Source organism: Neopelma chrysocephalum, unplaced genomic scaffold, assembly GCF_003984885.1.
Source record: "Neopelma chrysocephalum unplaced genomic scaffold, ASM398488v2 Primary Assembly neopelma1_97430, whole genome shotgun sequence".
Lineage (NCBI taxonomy): Eukaryota > Metazoa > Chordata > Aves > Passeriformes > Pipridae > Neopelma > Neopelma chrysocephalum.
The window spans coordinates 1-10,340 of NW_020926071.1; the positions used below are offsets into that span (position 1 = coordinate 1).

At 69.9% G+C, this 10,340-nt stretch overlaps 2 protein-coding genes across 2 annotated transcripts; both read right to left on the reverse strand.

Moving 5' to 3' along the window:
• Positions 1 to 6: 6 nt before the first annotated feature.
• MAP1S (microtubule associated protein 1S) lies at positions 7 to 6,903 on the reverse strand. Its single transcript, XM_027672596.1, has 7 exons — positions 6,726 to 6,903; positions 5,380 to 5,481; positions 4,677 to 4,759; positions 4,431 to 4,571; positions 812 to 4,010; positions 477 to 694; positions 7 to 281 (listed from the first exon to the last, which is right to left on the reverse strand). The coding sequence occupies exons 1-7, from the start codon at positions 6,886 to 6,888 to the stop codon at positions 126 to 128; spliced, it is 4,062 nt and encodes a 1,353-aa protein (XP_027528397.1). The 5' UTR covers positions 6,889 to 6,903; the 3' UTR covers positions 7 to 125.
• Positions 6,904 to 7,646: 743 nt separating this feature from the next.
• LOC113961891 lies at positions 7,647 to 9,327 on the reverse strand. The gene is made up of 3 exons (XM_027672597.1): positions 8,707 to 9,327; positions 7,863 to 7,946; positions 7,647 to 7,754 (listed from the first exon to the last, which is right to left on the reverse strand). The coding sequence occupies exons 1-3, from the start codon at positions 9,157 to 9,159 to the stop codon at positions 7,647 to 7,649; spliced, it is 645 nt and encodes a 214-aa protein (XP_027528398.1). The 5' UTR covers positions 9,160 to 9,327.
• Between the last annotated feature and the right edge of the window lie 1,013 nt (positions 9,328 to 10,340).

Sequence of the window (10,340 nt, forward strand, 5' to 3'; positions counted from 1 at the left end):
TCCGAGCCACAGTGGCTTCACAGCCCTGAGGGCGGAGGGAGGGAGAGGGGGGGCTCCCAGAGGAGGAGGAGGAGGAGGAGGAGGGTGGGGGATAAGCCCACGCTGTGTCCCCCCTCACCACCCCCTCAGAACTCCACCTTGCAGGCAGGGAAGGTCTCATCCTGCATGGCCACGGTGCTGTTGCTGCCCAGCACCGTGATGCCCAACTCCTGCTGCCGGTCGTGGGTCTCCTGGTACCACTCGTGCATCACCAGCGAGTCGAAGGTGGGGATCAAGGTCACCTGTGGGGACACCGGGGACACCTCGTCACCCTCCCTCCTCCCCCCCAGCACCGGGAAGGGGCCGATCCCAACATTTCAGGGATCAACGTCACCTGCAGGGACACCCACCACACCCTGGAAGGGGCTGATCCCACCCCACCAAACACCAGGAAGGGGCTGATCCCTCCCTGCCCCAGGTACCCGTGGGGGGCTCACCTGGATGTCGACGCCCCACTGGTGTTTGCCACTGAGGAGGGCGTCGAGGAGGGGCCGCAGGACCCCCTCCTTCAGGTGGTCGTCCCCGCTGACCACGTAGCAGAGGGAGCGGACGCGCCGGAAGAACTCCTCGTCCACGGTGCGGGCGCTCCAGGAGCCGGGCAGGTACGCCAGGTCCACGTAGACGGGGGGGCCCTGGGGGGCTGCGGCCCGTGTGCCTGCAAAGGGGGGGACACACAGTGGTCTGCAGCAGCCCCTGATCCCCCCCAAACCCACCGCTGGTGTCCCACAGGGACCCCGGAGCCGGAGCCCCCCCCAGTCCTCCTTCCCTGTACCTGCGGGTGACGCCCGTCCCGCTCCCGCCGCCGGCCGGGCTCCGGCGCCGCGGGTGGTCCCGCGGGGGTCCCCGAGGGAGGGGCCCTTCTTGTCCCCGGGGGGCAGCCTGGCCTTGTCTCCGCTGTCCCGGGCCGAGCCGGCGGGACCCCTGGCCTTGGGGGCCGAGGAGGGGTGTCGGGGGGGCTCGGCCTTCGGGGCGGCGGGCGCGGAGCCCACGCGGGACGGGATCCTCTTCGCCTTGCCGGGGGGCTCCTTCCTGCCGGGGGGCAGCGCCTCGGGGTCCACCATGCAGATCCCGGGCTGGGCGGGGATGGGGCAGGGGTCCTTCAGGGGGGCCGGCAGAGGGTCGCAGGCTCTGGCCACGGCGCGAGGCGGCCGCTCCGAGTCCTCGTCCGACTCCAGCCCGTCGGCCAGGAGGGAGGGACAGTCCTCGGTGGCCGGGGGGACGTCGGAGTCGGAGGGGGTGGGCAGCGACTCGCTGACGGGGGGGGGGGGGGTCTCCCCGGGGCGGCCCCGGGGCGGCACCAGCTCCTGCGACGGGTCACTGTCCGACAGCTCCCGGGGGCTGGCGGCGGCCGAGGGCGACCGCTCGGACTTGGGGTGCTCGAACTCGCAGGGCGACACCAGGCACAGGTCCACGTCGTGGGGGGACTCGGAGCGGCGGCCGGGCCGCGGCGCCGTGTCCCCGTCGGCCCAGGGCGGGTGGTGGCAGGGCCGCAGCGGCAGCGACAGCCCCCCTTTGGCGGGCTCCGGCTCCGGCGTGTCCCCGGTGCCCCGGGAGCCCCGGCCCTCCTCCGGGGGGGACTCGCTGACCGGCGGCAGCACCTGCTCGAAGGACACCGAGAGCGACTCGTCCACCTCGGTGGAGTGCGGGGAGCCCACCTCGGCCGGCAGCGAGGGCGTGGTGATGGTGGGGGACACGTCGGGGACTTCATCCTTGAAGGGGCTGAGGGACAGACACCCCGCCTGCTTCTCCTGCCCGGAGCCGTCCTGCCCGGCCTTGCCCCCGCCCGCCGGCCACGCGTTGGGCTGCCGGGCGGTGCCGGTGCCCGGCTCCTCCGCGCCGTCGTCCACCGGGGACTGGTGGAAGGGCGTGTGCCCGGCGCTGGCCGGCCCCGAGCTGGCCGGGGACATCATCTCCAGGGTCTTCTCCTCGGAGCTGCCGCAGGGGTCCTCGGCGCCCTCGGGGCCGTGGTTGAGCAGCCCGGTGGGCGTCAGGTCGAAGTTGACGCTGCGGTCGCTCTTGGGGGTCTTGGCCATGGGCGAGGGGGGGCACACGGCCCTCAGGGGGCTGCTCTCCAGGTAGCGGAGGCGCTGGGGGCTGTCGGGGTCCTCCAGGCCGTTCTCCAGGCAGGAGGAGGAGTCCCCCGGCCGCCTGGCCCCCCCGTTCTCCAGGGATAAAGGCTCCAGCTCGCTCTCGGCCGTGGCGATGCCCTCATCCGTGGATTCCTCCTTCCTCCTCCTCCCGCCGGATCCCGGCTCCCGCTCAGCCTCCGGCAGCATGTCCTCGGGGGAGGAGGACTTGGAGCCATCCGAGGTCCCCAGATCCTTCCTGGCACCTGCCTCTCGCGGGGTTTTAGCCTTGGGTTTCTCCAGCTCCTTCTTGAGGGGCGGCTTCTTGATGCTGCCGGCCTTGGCCAGGGGTTTGCGGGTCTCCGGGACCGGCGTTTTCCGTGCCGGAATCTTGGCCGGAGCCTTGGCCTCTGCCTTGCTCTCCTTCGTGTCCTTCCGCAGCGTCTCGGCCTTCGCCTCCTTCTTCACCACTTTCACCTCCTTCTTGGCCTCCCCTTTCCCCTCGGCCCCCTCGTCCTTCTTTGGCAGCTTCTTCTCCTCTTTCTTGGCAACTGGCTCCTTCTTGGGAGCCGCTTTCTCCTTGTTCAGCTTCACCTTCACGTCTCCCTTCGCCTTCTCCACCGCAGAGTCTGGCTTGGCTCGAGCATCCTTGGCTTTCTCCTCTTCCAACCCCGTTCTGGCCGCCTCCCCCACGGATTTTGGCTTCTCCTTGGCCCCAGCCTTCACCTCCTTCTTCTCCACCTTCGGAGTCTTCTCCTTGGGCACCGGTGCCCCGGCCTCCACCAGGCTGAGCTTGGAGCCCGACTTCAGGCTCTCCTTGCTCTCCGCCCTCCTCTGCTTCAGCGGCTTCTCCGGGGACGCCGACACCCCCTTCAGATCGTTCTTGGTGACCACGGGGTGCTTGAGGAACTCCAGGTGCTTCACCTTCTCCAGCCCCTCCAGGATGCGGGCCTGGGGGGTGCAGCCGGGGAAGAGCACCCGGATGATCTTCTCGTAGCGGCTCACGGGGTGCCAGACGAGCAGGACGCACACGGAGGTCAGGCACTGCAGGGGCAGGTCCTGCTCCTTGGGGTACCCGTTCCCCGCCCACTGCTGCAGGAGGAACTCCAGCTCCTTGGTGCCCTTCACGGGGTTCAGCACGTACATGTCCAGCCGGCCCACTCCCATCTTCTGGAAGAGCACGGTGGGCTCGGCGCGGGGGCCGCTGTCCCGGGCCAGCAGGTTGGGGCGGATGCCCAACTTCTCCAGGTAGTGCAGGGTCAGGGCGGCCTCGTCGCAGCTCTTCAGCACCCGGGAGTTGCCCTCGATGTCCTTCAGCTTCTCGGAGGCGTTGAGGAAGACGACGCCCAGCTCCGGGGAGATGAGGTTCTTGGCCCAGTCCCCGTTGCCCTGGGAGCTCTGGGACTGGGATGGGTCCTCCTCCAGCTCGGCCAGCTTCCTCTGGAGCAGGCTGTTGATGCCAGGCAGGCTGTCCGTGCCCGCGTGCGTCACCAGGATGGAGTCGATGCGGTCCAGGTGCCGGACCAGCTTCCAGAAGGAGGATTTGGGGTTGGAGCCCCCGTTGACCAAGACGTTGAAGCCGTTGACGGCAAAGAAAGCAGAGTCCCCTCTCCCGCCCGGGAAGATATAGCAGCAGGGCTTGGAGAGCTTGAGGAATCCCACCATGGTGGGGGGCTCCAGGAGGTCGAAGGGGGACTGGGGCTCCAGCGATTCCGACAGGTACTCCATGAACTCCTCCAGCCCCTCCATCTCCGGCAGGACACAGCCCGGGTTGTAGCGCAGCTCGATGAAGTCCTGGAGGTTGTGATGCTCCAGGCCCGAGTCCCTCCACTCCCCAAAATCGGGGCAGCTGATGGTCAGCCTGGCCTTGGCCGAGGGGTCTGCGGAGCTCAGGATCTCCCCCACCTGCGAGGGGACGGGGACAGTCGGGGCTTCAGGGGGGAGGTGGCACCAGGGACAGCGATGTGACAGCCACAGGGCGGGTCCTGCCTCACCGCCCTTCCCCGGGGATCCCACATTCCCGGTACCCACAAAGGGGGGCCCTTCCCTGCTTCCCTCCCAGCCCTGGTGTGGCTCAAGGCCGGGATGTGTCCCCCCCCAGCGTGGCAGTGAGGAGGGGACACTCCAGCAGCCCTTTGGAGCAGCGGCTGATCCATCCTCCTCCCGCTGCCGTGCCCAAATCCCGGCGAGACGCCGGCGACGTGCGCAGACAGCGGCTCCGGCAGCACCCGCCCGCAGCCCCCCCCAGGGGAGGGGGGAGCAGGGAGGAGGGGGGGGGGATACAGGCGGCTCCTTCCCGAGGCTCCCCGCCCCGGAGCACCACACCTCCTTATCCGTGAAGATCTGGATGAAATCCCGGAGGGAGAAGCAGCCGGTCTGCAGCATCAGCTCCCCCGTGTCCTCCACGCAGGGCCCCGCGAACACCAGCAGCTTGTGCTGCGACGCGTCCGTGATGAGGTTCCGCAGCTGGGGACGGAGGGGACGTGAGGACGAGGGACGGGGGGGATGTGAGGACAGAGGGGATGCGGGGACAGAATTTTATCCACCCCAGGGCCGCCGTTCCCAGCTCACCTCGTCGCACAGCGACTTGTCAGAGGGGTTGAGCAGCACCAGGGTCTCCAGCACATCCCCGCGGTGGTGGAGGGTCCTCTGACCTGCCGGGAGCAAGGGCTGACCCCCCACCCTCCCCAAAAACCGGGCTGCACCCCCCACCTGGGCCTCGTGGCGGGGGTGGCAAGGCCAGAGCCTGCCCGGTTTTCCGGAGGAAGAGGGACAGCCGTGATCCCGCTCCGGACACCGCGGGGGCCAAAGGACACGTTTCCCGTGTCCTTCCTGCCACTGGGAGGGGAGGAAAGGCGGGGGGGGGGGGCTGGGGGAGCCCCTTTTGCCCCCCCCCAACAACACAGCGAGTCCTGGGTGCTCCTGGGGGCAGTCTGGAGGTGAACTCCCTTCCTAAGCAGGGAACCACCCACCGGGGACCAAACTGACACTGCTGGGGGTGGGACATGGAGGGGCGGGAAAAAGGCACCAGAGCAGCCCCAGCTCCATCTTCTCCATTCCCTTCTCCCATGGAAAATCACATCCCGCCCCGGGCTGGGAGAAGGAAGCGGTTCCTCACGTGGGGGGATCACGGGGTTTGAATGAGGGGCTGAGCACAAAGCCAAGGTTGTTCCCACAGAAAGCGGGGGGCGGGAGGGGGGGGGTCCCACAGAAGCAAGGGGGTCCCTCCAGCTTCTGGGGGGGTTTTGCCCCCCTTTCTCCCCCCCCGTTTCACCTCTCACGATGCTGGAGAACGTGGCCGAGTGCCGGGACACGAAGAGCTTCAGCTGCTCGTCCAGGTTGCAGGAGGTGAGGTCGATGTCCCACGAGCGGATCCCTGCGGAAAACAGGGGCCAAAAATTCGGGGGAGGGGCTCAGCACCCACCAGCACCCCCCGATATTGCCCCTCTCACCTCACCCCGAGCTGGTTTTGGGTGCCCCCAAACCCACCCGGACCCCGACACACACCGACACCTGCCCGGCAGGTGAGCGCCCTGCGCGGTGACTCACGGCAGCACCGGCCGTGCCAGCGCCAAATCCCAACCCCCCGGGGCACGGAGCACCTCTGCCAGCACCTCTTCAAAGGGGGTAATTAAGGAATTAACGGCGCCGCCGGAGGATTCGGCACACGCCGGGCTCGACCTGCCGGCACCCGGGACAGGCGCTCTTAGAACAGCGAGGGGCAGCCCCAAAACACCCCCTCGGGGCTCCCCACGGGGGGTTTGGGGGTCTGGCCGCCCCCCCCCCCAAACCGCTCCCAGTAACGGCCACCGAACTGGGGGCGATGGCGTAACCGGGGGGTTGCACAACCGTTGGGTTTTGGGGGGGGGGGTTTGGGGAGGTTCAGGGCTGCCCTCGCAGGGGGACGGTCCTAATGGGTCAGTCCCGGCAATGTGAACCCCCACCCCAGGATTTTGGGGATCTGCTCCAATGTGGGGTGTTCGATGTCACGGCCTGAGACACCATCACACACCCCCACCCCCAGCTCAGGGAGGGGCAGGAGTGGGACGTGGGGGCTGGAGGGGGGTCCCCGCGGCTCGTGGGGGTGAATCCCTGGGGGCTTGGGGCAGGAAAAGGGGCAGATCCTGGAAATTTAGGGGAGCGGATCCCGGGGATCCAGGACGACCAAATCCTGGGGGTGGTCTGGGGAGGAAGCAAAGCTTGGAGACCCAAATTCTGGGGATTTTGGGGGGCAGATCGCGGGAGTTTAGGGGGGCAGATCCCGGGGGCCTTGGGAGGGGGCAGATCCCAGGGTTGAGGGGCAGAAAAAGGGGCAGATTCTTGAAAACAGAGGGGCAGATCCTGGGGCTCTGGGGGCAGGAAAGGCGGCAGACCCCGGGATTTCAGGGGAGCGCATCCTGGGATTTCAGGGGGCCCGATCCCGGGGGACCTGGGGCAGGAAAGGGGCAGATCCTGGAATTTTAGGGAGGGGCAGATCCCGGGGGGCCTGGGGCAGGAAAGGGGGCTGCCCGGGGTGGGGGATTCAACCCCGGGAGGCCCCTGCGGAGGAGGGACGTTGGGAGGAGGGACCCCCACGGGGGGGGGACCCTCCGCGGCCGGAGCATCATCGCGCGGTCTCACCTCGCTCCAGCTGCTGCAGCGCGGCGGCCCTGAGGCCGGGCCGGTGGCAGCCGCCGCCCACGATGGCGAGCAGGGAGAAGCGGCCGCGCGGCCCCGGGGATGCTGCGGGAGCGGCGGCGGGAGCGGGGGCCGCAGGGGCCGCGGGCACCGGAGCCGCCGCCATCTTCGGGCGCCCCCCGCCCGCTTAACGGCCACGCCCCCTTAACGGCCGCGCCCCCTGCGTCACCACCGCCCCGACCCGCCCACTGATGTCACCGCCAGCCAATGGCCGCCGGGCGAAGGGGAGCGGGTGGGAGGGGCGGAGGTGGGCGCGGGGCGGGGTCTTAAAGGGGCAATGGCGGGGTGGGGCGGAGTGATGGGCCCCGCGCGGTGCGCGATGGGCCGGGTGAGCCCCCGCGTCCTCCTGCCCTCGGATGCTCCATCCCTCCGCCTCCGGAGGGTCGGGGATCATCGCTGCTGTAATAGGAGCCCTCCCAGACCCAACCCTCAGCCCCCCCTTCCTCGCTCTGGCAGCGTTCCCACTCCCGCTCCCCTGCCCCGCATCCCACCCCAGCCTCGGGTAGACCCGCAGCAGGATGTGACCCACCCTTCCCACCATCCCCCCAGTGTCCCCTGTCCCGCAGCCCTGCCCCAGCCTCAGGTGGGTGCCCCCCGTGGACCCGCAGCAGGATGTGACCCACCCTTACCATCCCCGCTCAGAACCCCGCCCAGCGGCAGAGGGGGGCTGGCACCCCAAAATCCCCGCAAAAAGCAGTCAGCAGGATGAATTCAATCATTTAATGTGTCCCACCCCAGCCCCACAGCCCAGGGCACCCGAGGGTGCTGTGCAGGTCCATCCCGGTGAGGGGAGGGGGCTGGGGGCCCGCGGCACAGGCGGGTGGCAGCTGGTGTCCCCCGGTGTCCCCCGGTGTCCCCGATCCCTCAGGAGCACTTGAGGATGAAGAGGTTGCAGGAGGTGCCGCGGGGGCAGCTGCAGAGCTTCCCGATGCGCGCCCCGCGCCGCACCGCGCACGGCTCCCCGGGCTCGCACTGCGGGACCGCATCGTCAGCCCCGGCACCCGGAGGGGGGTCCGGGAGTTTGGGGGTCCCCCCCGAGCGCCCAGGGTGAGCACCCACCGCCCCCCAGCCCCGCCGTACCAAAGGCACCCAGCTCAGCCTCTTCTCCAGCGCCGGCGGATCCCTGTTCCCGAGCTTCTCCAGCACCTCCTGCAGCACCTCCACCTGCCGGACGCACACCGGGACACCGCGAGCTCCCGGGACATCCCGGGGCTCCGGGCCGGGCCACCCCGAGTCCCCCAGGGGCTCTGGATCTGCATCACCCTGAGCCCTCCAGATCCTTGTCACCCTGAGTTCCCGGGAATGTCCATGGGCTCTGGATCCTTGTCACCCCAAGGCCCCCAAGACATCCGTGGCGTCTGGATCTGCATCACCCCGAGTCCCCGGGAATGTCCAGGGGTTCTTGTCAAGTCCCCCACGATCCTGTCCCATCCATGGAGGATCATCCCCATTCCCCCCCCCGTGCCTGGCTTTATCTGGGTCAGGAATCAGGGCTGGGGCAGGGTCAGGGGGCTCAGGTAGTGCTTAGGGCGCATCCCGCCCCCCACGACCCCACCCCAATACCCCCCACCCGGCACAGCATCTCCCGTCCCCCCCGCCCGAGCCAGAGCAGCCCGTCAGGACAGGACAGGGAAGGGAACACCGGGTAAAATTCCCCAACCCAGCAATTCCCACGTGCTGCGGGATGCCCCCGGTGCTGCTCCTGCGAGGAGCCCCCCGAGCGCCCGACAGCAGCGGCACAAAAACAGCGGTGGGGGCTCAGTTTCCCTCCCCCCCGCGAATTCCCCAAGAACACCCCAGCACGGCCAGAACCGGCCCCCAAACCGGGCTGGTGGGAGCAGGAGCACCCTGAGGTGCCCCAGAGCCGCACGGGGGGTACTGGGGATCCCCTTCCCCGCTCACCCCACTCCCCCAGCCCCTTTACCAGCTCTGTCTTCTCCCGGCTCTGCCCGGGCAGGCTCAGGGGGGGAAGGACCCCCGGCGCTGGCTCGGGGGTGCCCAGCAGGATGAGGCCAGAGCCCAGCAGGCAGAGCAGGCAGAGCCAAGGGTGTCCCATGTTCCTGGTGCTGGAGCCTCCCTGGATTCTCATGGAAGTGTCGGGCTCAGCTTTATATCCCCCAGCCCCCGCCAGCCCCCGGCGTGGGCAAACACCCGCTGACGCAGAGCCGTGTGTCCCCCCAGCCCTGTCACCGTCACCAGGCTGGACGGGGGGACACATCCCCGGGGGACACATCCCCGGGAGACGCATCCCTTGGGACACAGGAGCCGGCGGGATGGACGTCAGCACCGCGGCCAGGGAGGGACCCCCGGGGCGACCCCCCCGCCCCGCAGCCGGGCAGAGACCGCCGCCAATTCCCTGAGCAAACACGGGGCTCATCCCGGCTGGATCATCCCGGCGCGTCCCCCCGGACACGGCGCAGACGGGGGGCAGGTGGGTCTCACAGACAGATTTATTGCAAAGCCGGGGACCGATGGGGGGGGGACAGACAGGGGGACGCGGGGGGACTAAAGCCTCGTTGCCCCAGTACCCACAGGGGAGTCCCCAAGTGCCACCGCACCCCTTTGTGTCCCACGTCCTCCCAAACGCGCCCCCCGGGGGTCCCTCAGTCCCGCAGCATCACTGTGGGGTCCCTTCGTGTCTCATAGGCCCCCTCTTCGGTCCTCCCGTCCCCCCCGAGGGTTCCCCAGTCCCTCTGCATTCCTGCGGGGTCCCCGCTGTCCCGCAGCCCCCCCACGTCCTGTCCCAGGCCAGGGGACATCACAGCCAAGCATCCTCCTCCCCCTGCTCCTCCTCGCTGGGGGCCTGGGGGTCCCTGCCGTGGGACCCCTCGCTCGGAGGGTCCGGGGGGAGCCACGTCCGGTCCCTTCGATCTGGGCAAGTCCAGACCCCCCAGCCCCGGGCCGGTCCCGGTTTAGTGGCCCCCAGCCCCGGTGCGGTCGCCCTCAGACCAGTCCGGTCCTGGTTTGGTAGCCCCGATCCAGCCCAGCCCCGGCGACCCCCGCCCGGGGCCGTAAGTGGTCCCGAAGCCCCGCCCACACGCCCGAAACCCCGCCTACCACGCGCGCGGAGGCCTCTGGGTAATGTAGTCCCTGCCCCGATTGAGCGAATCGACTACATTTCCCAGGGGGCTTTGCGGCGGAGGAGCGGCGAGCGCCCCCTGCTGGGGCGGAGGTCCGAGAGGCGGGAGCGCCGCCACCCGTGTGATGAGTTGCGGCCGTGCTCGGACTCGGGGGCTCAGCGGGGGCGGGGAGGGGGGGACAGGGCGCGGTGGGGACACGCACAAGGCGCCAGCAGCGCCGCGGGCGGGTGGCAGCGTGGGAACACGTGCCACGCGGGAGGAAAACTGAGGGCACATCGTGGGCGCTCCCCGCGACCCCGGGGGACGCGCACCGGTCCGGACGCGGGGGCCCGGGACGGGGCAACCCGGTGTGCAAAACCCCCGGGATGCGCCCGGGAGGCGGCGGGTGCGCGGGCAGCAGGGAGCGCGTCCCCGAGAGCGTGTCCCCGCGTCCCCGGGCCGTGTCCCCGGCAGGTGGCGGCCGCCGCCCGCCCCGCAG